The 21,530-nt window shown below is 44.7% G+C and overlaps 1 protein-coding gene across 17 annotated transcripts in view; it reads right to left on the bottom strand.

The window, feature by feature from the left end:
* The window catches only part of GRIP1 (glutamate receptor interacting protein 1), a 1,760,673-nt gene that overhangs the window by 285,294 nt on the left and 1,453,849 nt on the right, over nucleotides 1-21,530 (bottom strand). For all 17 annotated transcript variants that reach the window (XM_069629739.1, XM_069629748.1, XM_069629732.1 and 14 more), the window contains one exon: nucleotides 17,958-18,127. In XM_069629739.1, the coding sequence (XP_069485840.1) occupies nucleotides 17,958-18,127 (170 nt within the window). The remainder of the gene's footprint in view (nucleotides 1-17,957; nucleotides 18,128-21,530) is intronic.

Genomic DNA, 21,530 nt, shown 5'->3' with positions numbered 1-21,530 from the left:
AAAAGGAAATATAGAAATTTTAAGCCGATTCTCACTCAAGACCGAAGGGGAAGCCACAGACTTAAGGAGGAAGAGGAGTGACAAATCTAGAGTAATCACCCCTTTTCCCCAGAGCCACCCCCTTTGAGGGCAAGGGGGTGCACCTGCTCTGCAAAACTCTCCCTAAAGGTCTGGTCAAGTGGGACTTCACTGGGAGTGAATCCCCTCTAGGGGATAAGGACTCTCATTCCCACAAAGAACTCCCTATGCAGGCACCACCATCTGCCTATATCGGATTGCCTTCAATCACAACGAACGTGCTTCCTTTTGTTTGGCTTCAGTTAGTGCTGGATCCAATATGACACCGGAAGGAAAACAGAATTCTCCTTTGAACGTAAACTTGTATGCAACAGGGACTAACCGAGTGAGAAGGGAGAGGGATCCATACGCAGGGGAAGCCCTCGGATGTAGCAAAGTCTTGGAAGGGGGGGCAGTGTGGAGCCGCAGAGCCCAATGCAGCCCGCCAAGGAAGGAATATTAGAGGTAAATGCCAGAGACCAGGCGCAACAGACAGTGGGAAAACTGCTGTCAGGACAGAATACTGGAGACAGTCCTGCATGGTGGTGTGACCACAGAAAAGCTGTGATGTGTCTGGGGTCCAAGCAACAACAACAAAACCTCCCGTCGGCAGCCACACGCCGAGCACAACGACACTGCGAGATGCCGAGAGTGAGTTCACAGAAGAGTTGAGAAAGAGGAGACCGAGAGTCAAGGAAAGCGACCTGTGCTGATGCCAAGCCCCGACAATCCCACCAGAAGTGAAGGTACCAGGGTGAAGCACAGAAGTGGGAGGAAGCCAGTACCACATATATTAATTGAAAGGAACTGCAAAGAGGACTGTAGAGGAGAAAGCATGAATGTGTACATGGGGAAAGAGTGAGAACGTTACCAAGTATAATTGTGGAGGAACAGTGGAAGCCATTACCAAGAGACTTTGAAAACCACTCTAAGGTGTATCAATCTCAAAAATCAAAGGGGGAGAAAGGGGAACCCAGTAGAGAGGCCCTAGGACTAGTGGCGTGATACCATCGTTAAGGTTATACCAAACCCCAACCAAAAGAGCGTCAAGTTTAAAGGGTCTGAGGAAAGAATGTGAAAGACTACATCCAGAAAGACAAACAGCATTGATAGGTCTTGCACGCTCTGAGATAACCAACATATGAATATACAGCACAAACTACAGAAGCTCATAAAAGAGACATTAGGAAACCAGATTAATAGTTTCTGTTAACTTGTTTCCAGTCAATGGCAAAATCAGACTTGTTGCTAGTGGAACAACTCTGAGATAAAGCTCGGAGACATACGGCTAAAGTCAAGGTGCCAGAAGATATAGATTCCGCTAATGTTTAGTTATTAGTTTTAGTGGGATGGTCAGATAGAAGAACAAGTTACTTACCCGTGGTAAAGTTCTTTCAACTGGATGATCCTCCCAATTATTCCTCATCTTTGACATTCAAGTCTGCTTGCAGCTTGCTTCGGAATTTTTTTTCATAGGGTTGAGCATTGTGCAGCGTCGAGTCTTCGTCCTCGAAGGGCGCCGTAGCAACACTCATGACATCGATGATGATAAATGAAGCACATGCGCTAACCGTTACCGCGTTTTTTCATTTTTTTCCCTCCTTTAACTTGAATGCTGTGTCATATGAGGAGACAATCTTGATGTTGTGAGAAAGGTAGGTGTAAGACACGTACAATTCTAAGCAGACAAGAGGGGATGGATGGGCGATGAGGAAAACGTGGGAGGACCACCCAGTCAAAAGAACCTTGCCACGGGTAATTAACTTGTTTTTTTGAATGGATTGTGTCCTCCTACGTATTCCTCATCTTTGATAGACTCCCAAAGCAGTTTGAGTTAGGCGGTGGGTGCCAAGAACTTTCATATTTGTTAATATTATGCAGGACAGCCTTGCCAAATTTGGCTTCCTCTCCTGAAAAATAATCTACACAGTAAAATGTACTTAAAGTGTGAAGCGACGACCAGTTTGCCACTCTACAAATGTCTTGCACCGGCACACCTCTTTCCAGAGTTGAAGAAGCAGCCACTCTAGTGGAATGCACCCTCAAACCTTCAGGCACATCTTTGCCTGTTAATGAGTAACACTCTGCTATGCACATTACAATCCATCTAGAGATTGTTTTGTCACTGCCATGCCATGTCGTTGGCCAGCATAACCGATGAAAAGCTGATCATCTTGCTGAATACTTGCAGTCCTTGCAATGTAGTAGCTTAGTGGCCTTAGTGCCCTTTTTGGGTCTAGACTCTCCTCCTCTTTAGATGATTGAGGATGAGGGTAAAAAGATTGGCAGTACAATTAGTTGTGCTAAATGAAACTCTGACACAACTTTCGGAAGGAAAGATGACCCAACTCTCAAAATTACTTTATCCTTGGAAAAGGATGTAAAAGGTTGTTTGGAAGATAAGGCCTGTAGCTCACTTACCCTACGGGCAGACGTTATAGCTACTAGAAAGGACGCTTTCATAGAGAGCATCTTCAGAGGACACCAATTTAAGGGCTTAAATGGCGCTCCCATAAGACTTCTTAAACAAGATTTAAATCCCATGATGGCACAATGAAGGGAGTGGGCAGAAACAAATTGGTTAACCCCTTCAGAAATTGTTCTACAATCAGCACTTTGAAGTGTGAACCCTGATCTGGGGATCTTTTGAAGGTTGATGGTGCCGCTAAGAAGCCCTTCATCGTGGCTACCTGCAACCCAGAATGGGTCAGGTGGAGCAAGAAAGACAGAACATAGGGAAGTTTACATGTGAAAGGAACTAGTCTATTTTCCCTGCACCAGCTGCAAAAACGTATTCCAACGGCAGCGGTACAGGGATTTAGTTGTTGACCTCCTTACCGAAAGAAACACTTGCAATACGTCTTCCGGGAGGTCCCAATCTTTGTATCTCACCCTTTCAGACACCAGGCATGAAGATTGAGAGTCCTGATCTCTGGGTGAAGAATGCGTCCCCCCTCTTGCGAGAGTAGGTCCTCTTTTTGGGGAAGACCAATTGCAGGGCAGATGGGCATTTCCAGAAGGTCCGGGTAGCACGTTCTCCGGGCCCAATCCGAAACAATGAGGATCATGGTTTTCCAGAACTTCCTCAACATCCTGATGACATGAGAAATGACGGGGACTGTCAGGAACACGTACAGAAGTGGAAAAGCCCAGTCCACCACAACCGCGTCTCCTAGAGCTCCCTTTTGGTGAAATTCCATTGAGCAGAACAGCTTGCACTTCTGGTTGATACTGGTCGCAAACTGATCCACTTGAGGGGTTCCCCAAAGGGCAAATATCTCTAGAAGGACTTTTTGAGCTAGTTCCCACTCGTGGGAGTTCATGCTCTGCCATGCTCAGAGCGTCCACCGCAGTGTTCTTTTCTCCGGCTAGATGAACTGCCAGAAGAGTGATTCCTTCTCTCAGTGCCCAGAACCAGAGCTCCATTTGCCTCTCTGCACAGGGGAAGTGTCCCTAAAACCCCTCTCCTGTTGAGGTAGTGCATGACCACTGTGTTATCCATCATTATCAGGACGCTTTTTCACTGTATTGTCTGAATGCCCTCAGCTCCAAAGGAGTGGTATGGAATCTGGACTCTGAGGCCAGTGTCCTCTTATTGAAAGGTCTCATGTGCGCTCCCAATCCTGTCAGGGAGACGTCTGTCACAACTGTCATATCTGGTCAAGGTTGCCAAAAGGGTTCTCCTCTCATAGCATTCCCTCGGCTGGCCCACCCCAGGTGATCCTGGGTGCCATTTGTCAGGACATGGAGAAGGTTCATCATTCTACCGGAGAATTGAGACCACTGGTATCTGAGCAACCTATTGAAGGGATCTCATTCTCAGATGGGGTTCTGACACCAGAAAAATGCAGGATGCCATGAGGCCGAGCAACCTTAGGAAGTCGTAGGCCAGAAGACGTTGGGCACTCTGGAATTTTTTGGCAATCTGCAAGAGATGTTGAGCCCTTGACTCGGGTGGCAAAGATTTTCCAAAAGCTGAATCCAGGAATGCTCCAACTAATTGAAGCTTATGTGATTGTGTCAAGTGGGACTTTTTGAAGTTCATGGAGAAGCCCAGCTCGTGGAGGAACTGGCAGCTATGACTGAGATGATTCAGAGACTATTACGAAGAAACAACCCTGATCAAACAGTCGTCTAGGCAGGGCTACAAACCACAAAGGGTAGACCTGCTGCCACTAATGCCATAAGTTTGGTGAAGACCTCGAACTGAGGTGAGCCCGAATGGCAGAACCGGAAACTGATAATGAGAACCGACAACTGCGAACCTCAGGTACTTTCTGTGCTTCTGATGTATCGGCACATGTAAGTAAGCATCCTGAAGGTCCAATGACACCAACTAATCCTGTAGTCGAATGGCCTGAAGCATCTGCAAAAGAGTTACCATCTTGAAATTGTCCTTCCTGAGGAACTTGTTCAAGCACCTCAAGTCCAAGATGTATCGCACACGTCTTCGTCCTTGGGCATCAGGAAGTAAGGAGAATACCAACCCTGTTTTCTCTCCGCTCCAGGTACCAATCAATTCTATTGCATCTTTTCCCAACAGGATGAGAATCTCCTGTTGGAGGAGCGGACCTGGAACCAAGGTTGATCTGGATTTTGGGGGGCAATCGGGAGGTCTTTTAGAAATGGAAGACAGTAACCGCTGGCTACGGTTTATAGCACCCACGCGTCCAAAGTTATGCTTCGCCAACTCCGGAGATGACATGACAGTCTGCATCCTACCACAGACTTGTGGGTGAAGGAGTCATTTTGCTGTACCACCTGCAGCTGAGGGTAACTCTGCTTGTGTTGAATGAGGATTTCTTCCTCCTCTACCTCCACAAGGGGCTCTTCTTGGGCCCCTTTGTGAGAATTTACCTCTTCCATTAGAGACAGCGGAATAAAAACGAAAAGGACATCCTCTCCATCCTTGATTTGAAGGTTGAGGTTGTCTGATTGCCGCCCCTAATGATTTAGCTGCAGCTCGAGACGCTTGCAGCTTTTCCAGGAATTGTCCAATTTGACCGGAAAAGAAAACCGTATTGCCTAGTTGACCGAATGTAGGCAGTACGAAATGATCGTACAACCAAAGATTCATACAACTGGTCCATACGGTTCCATTATAGCAAACAACGGGTGCAGGAGGTGTCCCCCGCTTCTGGGACATTGGAAGGGATGGAAATTACGCTTCAGGGGTGTAAGAGGAGCGCCGGCAGATGGCAATAAGGTAATTAGGGGAGGGGGGATGGATATAGGGCTGCTAGCGGCCCAGGGATTTGGCTTGTTTAGCCTAAGCTCAAATAGATTTGCGGCGAAATCGACTACGGTCAATTCTGCCACAAATGTATTGACCTCTGTCAAACAACCCATATCCGCCTTTCCAGGCTACTATCAGCCTTCTCGCCAAGCAGGGAAGTCTTGTCAAATGGCATATCAAGCAAACGTGCCTGGATGTCTGCAGAAGATCCTGAATTTCCCAGCCAAGAAATGCGCCTAAGCGCTGTACTAGAAACCATGGACCTGCTTACTGAATTCACTGTATCCAGGCTGGACTGCGACGACTGCCTCATGGCATCTTTTCCATTCTGTATTAGGTTTAAGCAACCTTCTCTTTCTTCTCCGTCTGGAATGGGTCATGCTGCAAGAGCAGCTACACCCCCAAAGGGTGTGAGTGTACTTCGCTAAGGCATTAGTAGAATTTATTTATTTATTGATTAGATATACTTTTAGCCAAAAGGCTTTGTATAACACAAGGAACATACAAACATATACAGGTAATCAATACCAGCTAAAAAACACACTATCCTTAAAAATATATCGCATCAAGTACACGCTAAAATACTTCATTCAATACATTTTAAAATAGCAACAATCTTTACATAGAATATAACAAAGTAGTATATTAGATTAATATTGTTACCTCTCATAAAAGACATCCATAATTCAGTAGTGTGTGTCATATCAATAGCATTGTTAAAAGATTTAAAAGATTTGGTTCTAATCATGGTTAGACTTTCACAAATCATAATTAAGTGATAAAGTGACTCAGAGACATTATTGCCACATAGGCGACATTTTCTCATTTCATGTGGAATATTCATAATATCGCCTTTGGTTGCTAGCTTTCAGTCATATTGAATTTCATTAAAAGGTAGGTACGAAAAGTGCTAGTGCTCGGATATGCAAGGATATATTTAGGGGGCATTGTTCTCGTTAAATACTCTTCAAGAAACAGGCCACTATTAATAACATTTTGCTGATCCCAAAAGTCAGACACTTTCTTTTTTATGTCCCTTTTTTGAGCAGTTAGCGCTAGCATTCCAGGAGTACTCCCAGGCATCCATTTATGGTATATCCTTTGTAGAATGCCAAAGGTACCAACAAGCATATTTCCTTCTAACCGAAGATATGCTTCTACATATGGCACAATAATCGTGTCATTTTTAAGAATAACCACCTTTTCATAACTCAGTACACATTGACATGTATAGGCACACCAAATTCCTTTAATGGCAAACTCTAGGTACAGGTATTCAACACTCAGGCTGTGTGGTAACCAAAACAGCTTCCTCAAGAGTTTAGCCTCAAATACCACCATACGTTTGGCAAAAGAGTGACCCCATACCTCGACAGCATATAGGATCATTGATCGTATTTTGGCCTAACAAATGTTTACAACTGAAGAGGCAGAATAGCCTCCATTGCGACCAATGAAGGCACTCAGTGCATTCGTGGACACTAGGCAGTGGTTCTGGAGTGCTAGCCATTGTGATTCCCATGTGAGTTTTGCGTCCACTATTATACCGAGGTATTTATATGATGTGACTTGTTCCAATTGTTTTGAGGCTAAGTACCACAAACATTTCTTGGGTCTTCGTTTTTTAGAAAATACCATGATCTTACTTTTATCGATATTTATAGTCAAACCATTTGCAGCAGAATAAGCCACCAGTGTATCAAGCATATGCTGGAGACCGGCTGGCGCATAGAAGTTAGTAGATTTGCAGATTTTAAAGCCATGCTCCCTCCACTAAATACACTAAGTACTCTTTTTCCTAAAGAGTCAATTCTTCTATCTTACTTATCTGCTGGAGCATAAGGGCAAGCTGGAGCTTTTGATGAAACTATTGCTGCTTGAACCACCAGGTTCGCAGGTGTAGGGTGCCTGTTAAAAAAAAGGAGGGTACACAGAAGCAGCTCTGTATTTCTTTGTTAACAATTTGTTAACCGGTGGAACAGATTCTGGTTTAAGCCAATTTTCCAAGACCCTTACTCTTAAGGCTGCATGGAATGGTAAGACAGCCTCCCTGACTGGACCACGGTCTAAAATATCAGTGAGGTCATCAGTCTCCATAGCAGCTGCGGGTTTGGACCACCCCCCGATACTCAGCCACTTTACAAATTACAGCTCTGTATATGGGATCAGCCTGAACAGCCATCTCCGGGTTACCAAACTCTGTCTCTGGTGATGTTTCCCAGCTGTTGGTCTCCTTTAGATTTTCCACCAGATTTTGCATCTTGGATTCTTCAGAGATAATCTCCTCTGGGACATTTGGTGTCTCATATTTGTACCCAAAAGGGGGCTGATCTTCCTCTTCATCTTCCTCAAATATTGATCCCATTTGCCTGAAGAAATCAGGTCAAGGATGGGTCTAAAACACTTAGATATATCAGCCATAGGTTTAGCAGTCTTCGAGAGCACTGAATGCTCCGACGAAGTTGACGGTGTTGAAGACTGACAATTTAGTATGCTTTGATGGCTGTAGATAGATTACATGCCTGGAAGGTTCAGGCGATAAACATAAAAGCTTTGATACCTTCGAAAAAGGCTTTGATACCGAAGATGAATGCTTCGAGTGGCCAGACACAAGCTCTTTCTTGTGAGTCGAGGAAGACTCCTTTGACTTGTGTCGAAGAGCCTCTCGTTTCGGGTCTTGAGGCACGCGAGAAGGAGACACACGAGACTCCCTACTGGTCTTAATAGATGCCGAAGGGTGGCTTCTTTTCTCAGACTCCTGCAGAGGGGCACTCGGAGGAGCATGCCTCTGGAAAACTTCAAGCATTTTCAAACTCAAGTTTTCTAAGTCCCCCGGAGTCAAGTTCTTTTTTGGAAAATAAACTTTTTCGGGAGAGGAAGACAGCGATGACGAGGATCTGTGACGTTGTTTTTGCTCATCATCATAAGGCTTTTATTCGACGTAGTCATTAGACACAATACGAAAATAATACACAATGGTACATAGACAATTCATAGGTGGTCGTACAGGAAATTCTTTCAAAAATGATGTAGATTTAAGACTTCATAAAAGTAGTCAATCAATGAACGCATTACAAACCAGAACATGTTAAAAGCAGAACAATGCATTCATCAATATGGGAACCTTTTTCCTCTTGGATACTATACATATTGGCTTATGCACAGTCCTTAGTACAATGTGATTTACGTAAGCAGATTCTGTCCAAATCTGCGTTAAGTGCTTGCATGCATTTTGGGTATATGTCTTATACTCTCTATAGGTCAAAGTCAGGTTTATTACCACCCGAATACAATGGGCCTGTAGGTAGGCTTTTAGGCCAGCTCATGATGAGTACGCGGCCAGTTAAGCCATCCGTAGGTTTAACAATAGTTCATTGCCTGGGCCCATCACTGTTCGGAGCCCTTGACCTCACACGCCATGCCTGGAAGAGATAGGATGCCACAAAGTATACAATGTTAATATTCTGAGAATGATGAAATAATAGAGCTCCTTGTTCTACATATGCCATAGTTATTACAGAGTGTTTTTAAGTATGTGTTCCTCATACCAGCATGTTTCTCACAGAAAAACAAGAAATGGCATAGGATCTCTTTGGCCTGGCCACAGGCCTTGCAGATGTCATTTCTCCCTACTTCACTTTTACTTGTACGGTAAGCCAGGTTAAGTTGGCCCAGCCTGAACTTTGTGTACATGTATCTAGCATAGGGTGTGTGACCACGTCCAGGTAGGGTTCAAACACCAGGCACGGTTTGCATTCCAGAGAATGATCCTAGGTAACCAAAATACCACAGGCATTAATCATACCTACTGTAGTGGCCTCCCGCACCATGCTCTTTAATTTGTTGGCGGTACCTAGTGGTATGTCTAATGGGTTTGTCCATTAGGATTCCAAATCAAGACTGGCCAGGAACCCTTTAACATATACAAACCAGGATAAGGAGCAGCCACCCTCTGAATCCATCAGATGTGATATAGCCTCACGGTATACCATGAGCTCTGCTGTGGTCCATGCCCTGATCGATTACAGAATGGGCCCAAGGGCAGCATCCACACCTATTGCATTGAGCCCAAGTTCTAAATAAATTGGTGTGCCTAGACATGGGAGTGGTAGGCCAAGCAACCGCTTAAAAAAACCTCTCTACCAAGTCCAGCTTTTTAACTGGAGCATTGCCCCAGATCCTGGCTCCATACAGTGCTGCAGCCTTAGCTTGGCCGGTATATATAGTAAAGGCAGGTGGAATAGCCCCCGTCCATGCACGAGAAAGAATCTCCAGATTGCCCCACTATATTTGTCCAGGGCAGCGCGTGATTTGGCTAGCTGTGGGGTCCAACCGCCCCGTCCTGCAATCTTACACCAAGATAGTTAAAGCTGCGTACTTGCTCCAGGGGGTGCCATTGATGTGGAGTTGGATTTTAGTAAATATTTTAAATGTTGGCAGGAAGACCATAGCCTTGGTTTACCCAATATTAACCTCCACCTGTAGATCCATACACTTTTCTACAAAGGCTCCTAAGGTAACTTCTAGGCTTTTGATAGATGTGGATAAAAGGACAGCATTGTCCACAAAGTGGAGGATGGGGATAGGTTCCGACCCTAATTTGGGCTGATCGAGGCTCCTTCGTCTACCATAGCGTACAATTGTGTCAATATATAAAAGAAACAAAAGTGGAGCGAGGACACACCCCTGCCTCACCCCTCTTGTTAAAGCAAAGGGTTTAGTTAGTTCTCCACACAGGCCCCAGCAGACCTTTGCTATATTGTTCAAGTACAAATGTACAATGATCTGGAGGTTTTCCGGTATCCCCCTTTTGACCATAATAGACCACAGCTTGTCCTGAGGTTCACAAACACTGAGTACAGATTCATATTCCTCAGGCTCGCGTATTTCTAAGTAATCAAACTCATGTGGAATACCTGGTCTGTGGTGCTTAGTTTAGGGCAGAATCCTGCCTCAAGATGGCCAATGGGGCCCTCCTGGACACCCCATGCCTGCAGATGTTCATAAATAATTCTAGTCAATAGCTTTCCTACCCCATCTAGAAGGGATATGGGCCTAAAATTGGCTGGGTCCTCCCTTCCTCCTTTTTTATATATCGGTATTATTGGGGCTTCCTGCCAAGACAGGGGGGCTTTGTTGGCTCTAAGGATCACATCAAACAGGTGTCACAGGGCAGGTGCCCATATATGTGGTTCATCCTCCGCTAAGTCAGTAGGCAGGAAGTCTGGTCCTGGGGCTTTGCCACACTGTTGCAACAGAATTGCATCACGAACCTGAGGTCGACAAGTGTCGTGAACTAGACCTCGAACTTCTTCAGTGTTTAGGACGCTTCTTAGGGGAGAAACATCTCTCAATTCCAAGGATGATTTTCTTTTAGATGAGGTAACGGCCAGGGATTTGTGAGAGGGCTTACCTCCATTGAGTTTTCCCTTCCTTTCCCGCAATGCCTTGACAGTCATGGATTGACATGAGCCACAGTCGTCGACTTTGTGGCTATACACCAAGCACCACAGACAGACGCGGTGAGGGTCTGTGATAGACGTTTTCGCTCCACAGTCTGAACACTGCATGAAGCCTGTCTTCGGTGTCGAGGACATTATTGGAAGAATATTCACTTGTAGACAAACGTAATCAAAATTCTGCTGAGGGGGTAGCTCAGAAAGCATGCAGCAATGCGGAAAAAACACAACTGAGGTAATGGTCAGCCCGCATGCACCATATAACAGCGTCGACGTCACGAGGGACGCTGCAGAGGCCATCGAGGAGCAAGACTCGACGCTGCACAACGCTCGACCCCATGAAAAAAAACATTCCGAAGCAAGCTGCAAGCAGACTTGAATGTCAAAGATAAGGAATACATGGGAGGACACAATCCATTCGAAGTAGGTTTTGGAATGAGGACTTTTTTCCTTGGACTTTTGACAACTGGCGAGCACCCTTAGTTTGGTTAGGTAGGGAACATTGCCATAGCGTAGGGCGAGTTAGTCAATTTTCATGTTATTTAAATAAACTAGTTAAAACTGTCAAACGTGAGTACGACTCCTTCTGCCCCGCCACTTAGCATAGTTAAGCATGACGCTACTTGCACGCCCTGTGTGGAGTGATGGCGGTGAGGAGATGGCAGGGAAAAGCAGCAGAGATTAAGAGTACACACATGGGCATTCAAGTCAGCACTGGCAGCACATGCCAGGCTAACCTCTGCTGGCCGATCAAAGCCTGCGCCACTGAGTAACCACAATGTGGCCTCCTGGGAAGGCCACTAACAGCACAATCACATGGTAGCACACCCCTAAACCAGGCCAGATGAGGACCATAGCACTATATATGAGGCACCTGCAGCCTGGCGTTGTGCTCTTGAATTTAATAATAGGCACTTTTCAGTCAAATGAGTGCCCATCCCTCCTAAGCAGCAACAATTACAAGAACTATTACTTTTGTAATACAATAAATAAAACCAAATTTGTAACCTTTGGAGGTAATCGAGCCATGGGTCTCGAGAGCTTGTAAACAGTTATTTTTTAAAAAGCAGGGTACGGGGGGGGGCATAGGTTTGGAATATAAAATGTAATTACATTTTATCTAGACTAACCAGCAAAGTTACCTTTAGAAACTTAATGTGAAGAGAATGCTCCCATGTGCCAGGATAACCAAAACTTCACCGCTCAGTTTATGAGGCGGCTTTATCTTGTGTGTTTGTTTTTAAAAACAAAGTGCATGTGAACAGTTTTAGATTGGGCGGTGCTGGTTGGACAGGTCATTCAAGTACGGGCCACAGCCATATCAGAGATGGATGACCAACTGCTTTCATTCTCGGTCTCACTTTGTTCCCTAGACAGCGAACATTGGAGGAGAACAGTGCTCGACTTGCCATCCTGTTGGTTACTGAGGTAGACAGATCCCTGAATCTTAAGAAGTAGCAATAATCAACAGTCTTGCAGAAAGGGCCACAGCATAAAAGGAGACAAAAGAACCAGGACAGTGATAGTGACATGGGGACAGGAGTCCCATCCCAGGGATACAGGAAAGTGTGGGCAAAGTGGGTACAAGACTTGCCCAAAGAATTGATGCCTCATGGTCAAGCCTCGTATATGGCAAAGGGTATGCTGGTTGAATAAGCACGGCCGATGCTGCTTTAGAACGCAGAGACCTATCCTCCCTACTGGGGTAGCTGAAGCACCCCGAAATGGCAGATGCTAGCTCAAGAAGGAGGCAGGAATTATCAACGCACCCATGTATGCATGATGATCATTGAGTCTGCCATCAAGATAAACATGCACGACTGTCCCTTCCAGGTCACAAGAACAAAGGAGACGTAAGAGTGATTCCTGATACCTTTATCCCTGGCGTATGTGGCAGGTTCTTTAAGTGCCAATGGATGTACTCACTTGTAGGCATCCATCGTCCCAAGGTACTGTGCATGTGTTTACTCTTTATTGATTCAAATAACTACTCAACTCGAATAGGCAACCTCAAACCTATTGATCTACCCATCCAGCCCCCACCCCCCTCAACACTGCGATTCATCCTCTGGGGTGGGGCTGAGCACTTGGTATGGGTGCTTAGAAAAGGAACGGTGTGCCCTCAAAACTGGGGTTCTCCCACCATTTACTAGGGAATGGGCTTCTATGTCTTATGCAAGAAACATAGTAGCTCTTCAGCAAACCTCAAACTGTCCGCTTAAGATTTTAAAAAGCAGAGGCATTCTCACATGTTTGAGCAACTCTGAAGCACTTTGAGAATCTCCAAGATGGTACGTGGATCCCCTTGCACTTAGTGAGTCGTTCTCAGCCAGGGGGCTCTCACCTTTCACCCGCTTTCCTAAACCTTCAGTCGTTTGCTGGTTTTGTGGAAGGCACAAAAAGGGTCCATTTGATTGGGTTTTCTTGTATGGAATTAGGCCGGCCTGCCCTCGACACCATCCAAAATGAAGGTACGCTTCTGAAATCTGAATGTCAAGCTTATCTTGAAAGGTTCTGGCGTGTGCCTCTGCGTGCAGGAAACCCCAGGGGCCCCCGTGCTCACACTGCGGCAGAGCCCCTCAACCCCTTTCATATCTAATACGATATTCCAGAGGTCGCAACCATCCAGTTCTGACAACGTTTCAGCCCTAACAAGCAGAAATACCGCCTACCATTGCCCCTTGGAGACACTGGTAGGGCGTGTGAGCTGGGCTGCTGAATTACCACTCCTCGCCTGACTGCACACCCATCGGACAGTACACAGTACACCAGAAGTGAATATGGCTGGAGTGTGGACCACAACCCTATTTTGTGATTAAAAGCAGAGAGGGGGTTAGTGCAACACCAAATCGACTGGATGCTTGGGTTTTGGGACTTGGCTTCCTGGAGAAAACATCTAGCAGCAGAAGGTGGTGGATCACAGCCATGGTTGCTTTTCAGGTCTTCTTAGAAAGTGGCTTTGCTCTCTTACAAAGCTATTGTAACTGGGCAGTTGTGTAAAGCAATGTCTTCCGTTTCTTAATTGGTGCTTGGAAGGAGTGCACGTCTATAGCAGGAGGCTTGAGGATTGAGAGACAAAAACACTAAAGAAAAAGAGAAATGGGTGATGTCCTATAGGCAATAAATAAAATACAAGCTGATATTACGGGGACTTGCACGGCTAACAATACCAGTTGGAAGGAAAGCGAGCACAGGGGCAAAGCTAGGAATAGCCTTTTGGCAAGGGTTAGTGGCAGCAACACAAACAATAACTCCAAAAAGATTGGGAAAGGCAGGAATGCAGCAATAGTACAGCCAAAGCACTGGAAAAGCTGGAGGCCATGTGGAGTCATTGTGCCAAAGGTAGACACAGATGGTAGTACCTGACTTACATTGTGATATGTTGCCACATCTGCAAACATCCCGCCCCCGAGGTCCACAAGGATGAGGGATTTGAGACTCATGCTCTACTACAGTGTACAGTGGGCCCTTACTATCACACAAGACCATAAAAAATCTTTAAACATGACAATGATACCCAATCAACAAATCCCATCAGCTGAACTCCTGTCAGTCAAACTTCCCATTTCACATAATCAAACGGCCACCTTGCACCTCATTTACAGGTCACCAAGGCCTATCACCACCTTTTCAGACAATATCACATCTTTAATAGCTGACAAAACTAAGACTAACTCGCAAATTATTCTATTAGGTGATTTCAACTTGGGCCTATGGACCCTAACGATTCTAACCCCCTAGAAATTGCCAACTCCCTTACCAACCTAGGCTTCACTCACTGCATCCTCAAACCTACCCATGAAAAGGGAAGATCTCTTGATTAGTTAGTGGATATAAACTTCACTCTCACCTCAGTAGTAAACTCACCTTGTCCCTGGTCCGATCACTACACCATTACTTTCAACATCTCAGCCAGCTATCAACGCCCCAGTCCAAATATGGCACCCCCTACCTGTACTAAAAACAAAAGAGACATAACTAGAGACAGCGTTCTTCCTCATATCCTATCATCTCTTTAAAACGCATTATTATCCTGTTCAGACCTGACTGTCCTACTCGATACTTACAACACCACCATCCTCGAATCACTGGATGCAATAGCCCCTACCAAAATTAGGAAGGCCAAAACACGTGCGCCCCTCAACTCGTGGTTCACACCACACCTGAGGACCTTGCGCAAACAAAAAAGAAACTCTGAAGCCTGTTGGAAAAGTCACCCATCTGAGGCTAAAAAGGACAGCCTTATCATAGCTTCACTTAACTATAAAGAGGCTATTCGCTCAGCCAAGAAGGAGACTTACAACAAACGTATCCTGCAAGCCAAATCTAATACAAAAGAGCTCTTCAAGATTCTCAAAGAACTTGAAACTCCCACCTCACCACCTGATATCTGTAGCAAAGACAGCACATGGTGCCCAAATATCCAGAAAGCGCTACTTGACAAAATCTCAACACTCCAGACTAAAATCAATATAAAAAGTAGTCTCCAGTCTAATACCTTGCTCAACTTCCTCCTCAACAAAACCAACCTTACGCCACCCACCCTCGAACCGTTCAGCTTCTTACCCCTAACAATCCTAGAAGTAGAAAACTATCATCAACAATATCAAGCCCTCTAATTGCCAGGGCGACACTTGCCCAGCTCCCATCATAAAGGAGGCATCCCATGAACTAGCTCCCTTCATCATAGCTCTAATAAACTCATCTTTTAGCTCGGCTACTGTACTAGACAATCAGAAGGATGCGTGGGTCACCCCCCCTTAAAAAAAACATCTCTTGACCCAAGCATACCCACCAACTACAGGCCTATCACAACTCTGCCGTTTCTGCTAAAAAATCTTCGACCGAGCCGCTTACCTACAGATCCAGGATTATCTGGAAAGTAACAAGCTCCTCGGCCTTAGACAATTGGGCTTTCGCCCTAAGCACGGAACGGAAACAGCCCTATTAGACTTAAAAACGCAAATCGATGACCTGAAAGATAATGACAAGATTGCCCTCCTTCTGCCTTCGACTTAACTACCAAATTCTGCGTCAACATCTCGAATTGGCAACGCACTTCTCAGACAAAGCTACTACCTGGATCAGATCCTTCCTGGCCGATCGTTCCATGAGGGTCTTCTCCCCCTCTGCATCCGCAGCACCCTCGCCAGTCTTGTGTGGTGTCCCCCAAGGATCTTGTGTTTCACCCACACTTTACAATGTGTTCACAAAACCACTCTTTGATATCCTTGACTATCTGGGTGTCACCTACACTAATTATGCGGATGACACCCAGATACTCATCCCCATCACTGGCAACCACATAGCTGACACCAACGTGCTAAATGAGATATATTTAGTAATCCAGGCTTGGATGGCCCAACATGAGCTCTGTCTTAATGATGACAAGACAGAGCTCCTCATCCTGGGTTCCACTAACAGATTCAACAGACTAGATAGCTCATTAAAATCCTTTGTCATTGATGGTAACATCATCAAGTTTACAAATGACACCAAAACCATAGGTATTTACCTTGATTCCGCCATCTCTCTCTCAAACAAATGCCGTTGTCTCAGCATCTGCATATACATGCAAACTTATCAATGCTTGACGCCTGTTCATCAATACAGCAAATTGCATTATCCTCGCTAGAACCCTAACCATGTCTAAGCTAGACTACTGTAACGCCCTCTATCTTGGGACCAGTCACCGTAACCTCAGTAAGCTTCAGGTTACCCAAAACAACGCCATTGGGGCCGCCTTGAAATTCCCTAGAAACCAACATATATCGAACACTCTACGTAACTTGCGTTGGCTTCCCAAAAGAGTCACGCTCAAATCCTTGGCCCTCATTCACAAATGTCTGTCTGACAATGCACCTCCCTACCTAGCCATCAGATTTTCGAGACATACTTCCAGCCGACCACAGAACAGCCCAAACTTATTGCCTCTCCATCCCCAGATTCAAACTACAGTATTCCGGCAAGGCTAGTTTTCCTGTACTGGCCTCGAAACTCTGGAATTCGATGCCCACTTCGCTCAGACTTGAACCCGCCTTTTTCACATTTAAGAGCAAAAAGCACGGCTATTGGATCAAGATGTCTATTGGATCAAGATGTACACAACTTATCACTGCTTCCTTACTAAGCCTATACCATCACACTTTGGAATTGCTCTACTTACCTGTAAAAATTTTACATTTTAAATTTTAAATGCTAATCTTAAATGTTAAATTGTACTATAGATCTACTTGTAAATATCTGAAGTCAATCTTACTGTGCCTGTATATCTGATTAGGTATGTATGACTTCATGTGGAGCCTAAAATATGTGCCCATATGCCTTAGGGCCAGGTGCGCTATATAAATAAAGAAATAACAAATACCAAGACAACTACACAGTTTGTGTAGTTCACAATTTGCAACCTTTGGCCCTACAGATGTTTTGAATGACAGCTCCAATAAGCCCAAGCCAGTTTAGTCAATGGTGAGTGATCATGGGAGTCGTAGTCCAAAACAATGAGAGAGGCAAAAATTCCAGACTCTCTTGAGACATTGTCAACTCCACCTTCCATCTAATTGCCTGCATCGGGCAGGTTCTATGTGGAGAGCCAAAGCAAGGCCGCTGAAAACCTCTGAAGCGACATAGCGAAATGGTGTTACATAAAAAGCAGAAAAACCCCACCAATGAATAATGTCCAAAAGCAAGATTTGGGTATCAATCACATGACAGTGGTTCAATGCAAACAAAGAAATATGCGAGTGATAAATGACAGTCAAACTCAGTGCATGCCAAATAAGAAACTGACCTTGATCCGAGAAAACTGGTCAGTAGCCCAAATTTTGAAGGGGATTTGAGAACACTGGAAGGGGCACACAAGGTGCCGATCTGGTAAAAAGTGCATCCACTGGCGGGCTCACAATCTCTGTGGTCTATGGTCTGCTATGCTCAGCATGCATTACTCATACTAATAAAAATAACACAAATCTTCACGCAGGTAGATTTAGGCAGATCCCTTCTCTTGACAGTCACAGGCAGTTTGATGCATGCAAGCTTGGAAGAGCAAATTAAGACATTATTCAAATAGAAACTAGAAGAGTAATGACCAGGGATGAGTATCAGTTAAGCTCCCCCTCCCATCCTCCTTTCACTGCACACCCTGTCACAGCTCACATGTCATGAGGCAGGGGCCAACCTGTTCCACACGCTGCTGGTCCACTTACCGTGATCCGGCCCCTTCAGCGCCAAGCGGGTCTGGTGGTGGGGAAGGATTTCCAATTTGACGTGCTCTGAGGTGCTGGCTAGCAGCTGCGTTGCTTCTGCCAAGGTACAGTACTCCATGCTGGTGCCATCGATGGAAAGGATGTGGTCTCCGACATGCAGGGCTCCACACCTGTGTGAAAGGGTGGAGTAGTTGCTTATGGATTAGAGAGAGTTTCGATTGAATGATTTAACTATGCTTTCCTGTACTAAAAACCACAATAGGCTTCTCAAGCTACTAAATCACTGGCAACCCTTAAAACATGGGACAGAGATGAAGAAATACTGCACCACCGCCACATAACTGCTGAAATCAGGCTCGGGCTGCCCTAAAACTTGATAAGATGTGGGTTTCTTGGGTAAAGTTGTCTCTTGGATAACCAGTGGTGTGCATGGTGTGACCACCAGTTGGGTTTCTATAAAACCGGAAAGACAGAGATAAAGGGGGACCCTGGGTGTGAACAGACACTAGGACATACAAGGCATAAGTAAAAACTGAAAGGGACCCTCTGTTAATCTTCCCCACCGCCCCCCAAGATCCTCAACTTCTGCACTCAGACGCACTTTACACAGCCCAACTACACTGCCTGCACACAGCATTCCAAGCAACCCTCCCAGCAGGCATCACTCTGCTATCACCTACTGGCAAATAAACAGGGCACAAGTCCCAAAAAAAGAAAAGTAGGAGAGGCTCATTAACGCACACAATTGATGAGAAGTGACATCACGGGAAGTAAACATATCAAAGTGAAATATGCACTCATTCAATTGGCCTTTCCTAAAGGAAGAAAGTGCAAATCGTAAATGAGCAATTCCTTTCAGAAAGTTCATCATCAACACCCACAAAATACGCAGAGAGGTCACTTCCCGATAACGTTACTAGCAAAGTATGAAAGGTGTGCAACTTTTCAACCCAAGAATCTGTAACCAACTATTCTCTGCTAAGGAAACTCCCATTAAGAGACATTTCACATGAGTTTGATGGCATTATGATGTGGTCCAGAGGCTAAAATACTGGCCCAAAAAACCTGGCCACCTGGGTTTGAATCCTCGCTTTGGTCTGGCCTTAGAAGCTGAACAGGCAAAACACTATTAAATGAAAAGCTGCACTCTTCCTTTTTTGACTTTAGCCTCAAAATAACACAGGGATGGCATCTGCCCTCTGAAGAAAGTGGGTGGATGGAATCCACCCATGTGTACACTTGATGTGCCAATATGCACCCAAGCAGCATGGGCACACAAGGCTCCACCTCTGGGGATAAAAACACTTCTATCCCCCAAACAAATGACACCTGGAAAGAGAGCCACATGCAGAGCCTAAGGTGCTGCCGATCTGCACGCAGGAACACAACAGCAAGGCTATCTTGCATCTTCTCTCTTGGCCCAACAACCTAACTCCTCCCCCTTGGTTCAGAATGGCAAAGCACCTGGAGACCATGCAAATGGCAGTGGTGCATGGAAACATAATAATTGAGGCTGCACTTGAAACACGATACCCAAAACATATTCACTTTGCCAGTGCTTCTAATATTAAACATTCCAGATTTCCCCCTTTTATCCTCCCAACTCCCCCATCCTTTCCTAATCAACGAAGTGTTCTTCTGCCTTTCCTAAAAAGGTGTCCTTTTAATATAAAGAGCGGTTCCAGCCTCCACCATCTAACCACCTAACAGTTGTATTGCTTATTTGTAGTGCCTGCTTTCTTGAAAAACATTAGAAAAGTTTGTTTTTTCACGCATCCGTGTTTACAAACGTTAATCTTTTTCAGAATTTAGCATCGTATGCTAAGCAGTTATCAAAATGTGTACTCCTCAGTAGCGAATGGCTAGTGATAATGGACTCTTGGCGAGTAAGACATGGTGTGATGTTGTGGGGTTCAAAGGCATCCCCCAGGCAAAAAATAAAAAATGCACATTGCTAAGTTGTGCCTAAAATGCAGAGCAATCGAAAAACACACTGGGGGGCGGGCAAACAAAAAGACAGTATTTCATTCTCAATTGCCACATCAAAATGGTGTTCCAGAGAAATAACATTAAATGGGGTTAAACGTGCATAAACACTGACTTGGAAACGTGAAAGCACAATTATGACTGGCTGACTGAAAGACCAGCAATTAGGGCTTAAATTGCAAAACAGGAAAACACTGTTTCCATTGATATGGAAAGTGTGTGCATTCTGCAACTTAGGACAATGAACACAAGGAAAAACAAATCTCCATTGCCAGAGTAATGCAAATATCTTTCAGGATATAAAGATGAACACTGATGGCAAGAGGCAATTATAGTATGTAAAAGGTCACAGGTGTGTAGAAATTCACATTTAAAATCACCAGTTTCTGTTCAAAACACTCAGTGACCAGCCCCATCAGATGTTAAGGACAAGCCTTGCCTTCCCCCATTATTGAACATCTCTTTGATGTTTCTGCAGAGCCAACTAGTGCTGTACTAAGGCTGACCCTGTGAAAAAACAGAAGATTCATTTAAATGGGTTAAACTCTGAATAATCCTTGAAAATAAAATAAAAATTGTAGTCAGCTCAGATATACTGATCACAGGCCCGTTCCTAAAGGAATTTCCCTGAGCATGAAGAATGGGGCTAACTCCTCTGTTTTTTTTCCAAGATAAGCGAACAGATCATCCATTAAGCCCGGACTTTGACTGTGTAAGAATGTTGATGGACTTTATTGTAGGCTTGGATCAACACAGGAAGCTCATGGCCATATCCCTTGTTCAGCTTGAATGAACAAAACCTGAAGTGCAATGAAAATCAAGATATGCATATGTGTTTAGATTTGCCATACATTGGGAATCATTTTGTCGATTTTCTTGAGATATGTACAGCTTATGAATAGCTTGATCTTTAGAGACTACACCCTCAAAATTTGACTTTTGCAACCAAAGTTCTAAGCTGAAATATGATACCAGCTTTCCAGAAAATGTCACACAGCAGACATTTTGGAATATAGTAGTTTATGGAAGTAAGGAACAGTGTGTAAAACTTTGTGATACTGACTTCTTGCATCTTTGCAGAATTCATAAAAGAAGAGCGTTCACACCAACAACATCCTGTCACGACGGGACATATTTCAAAAGGTCCATTCTAAAGAGAGGAACCTAAATATATCCTTATGCTTAACTTTAAAGTACAAATATTTGTCAAGTTAGAGTTTTTTAAGTGCAAAATTTAAATGTGGAAAAAAGTAATTTCAAGTGGGAGGACTTGCCCCTCCTGAAGTTGATCTTGGTAAACTGAAGGGGCCAATCAAAGAAAAAAGAGGTTTGGCCTTGGGCAAGGGGATGTAAAAAAGTTGTCTAAAAAGGAGCAAGAGCCAAGAAGCTGGCATTTGATGATTTAGACATTCTTGTGGGAGTGTTGAAGACTTCCTAAGGGGGCACACAATGGAAATCAGGGATCTGCCTGGAAAATTAATGAGATGGGCTGACTGAAATCATTCTGGGGGGAACTGCTGGCCAGATTGCTGGAGGGACAGAGACAGGGGCCTTTGACCAAGTAAAGGCAAAATAGAGGGATTTAGA

The sequence above is a fragment of the Ambystoma mexicanum genome, chromosome 12 (assembly GCF_040938575.1).
Source record: "Ambystoma mexicanum isolate Mex_15411 chromosome 12, UKY_AmexF1_1, whole genome shotgun sequence".
Lineage (NCBI taxonomy): Eukaryota > Metazoa > Chordata > Amphibia > Caudata > Ambystomatidae > Ambystoma > Ambystoma mexicanum.
Note: the sequence above shows the minus strand (reverse complement) of the source record. Positions and strands in the feature narration are given on the sequence as shown.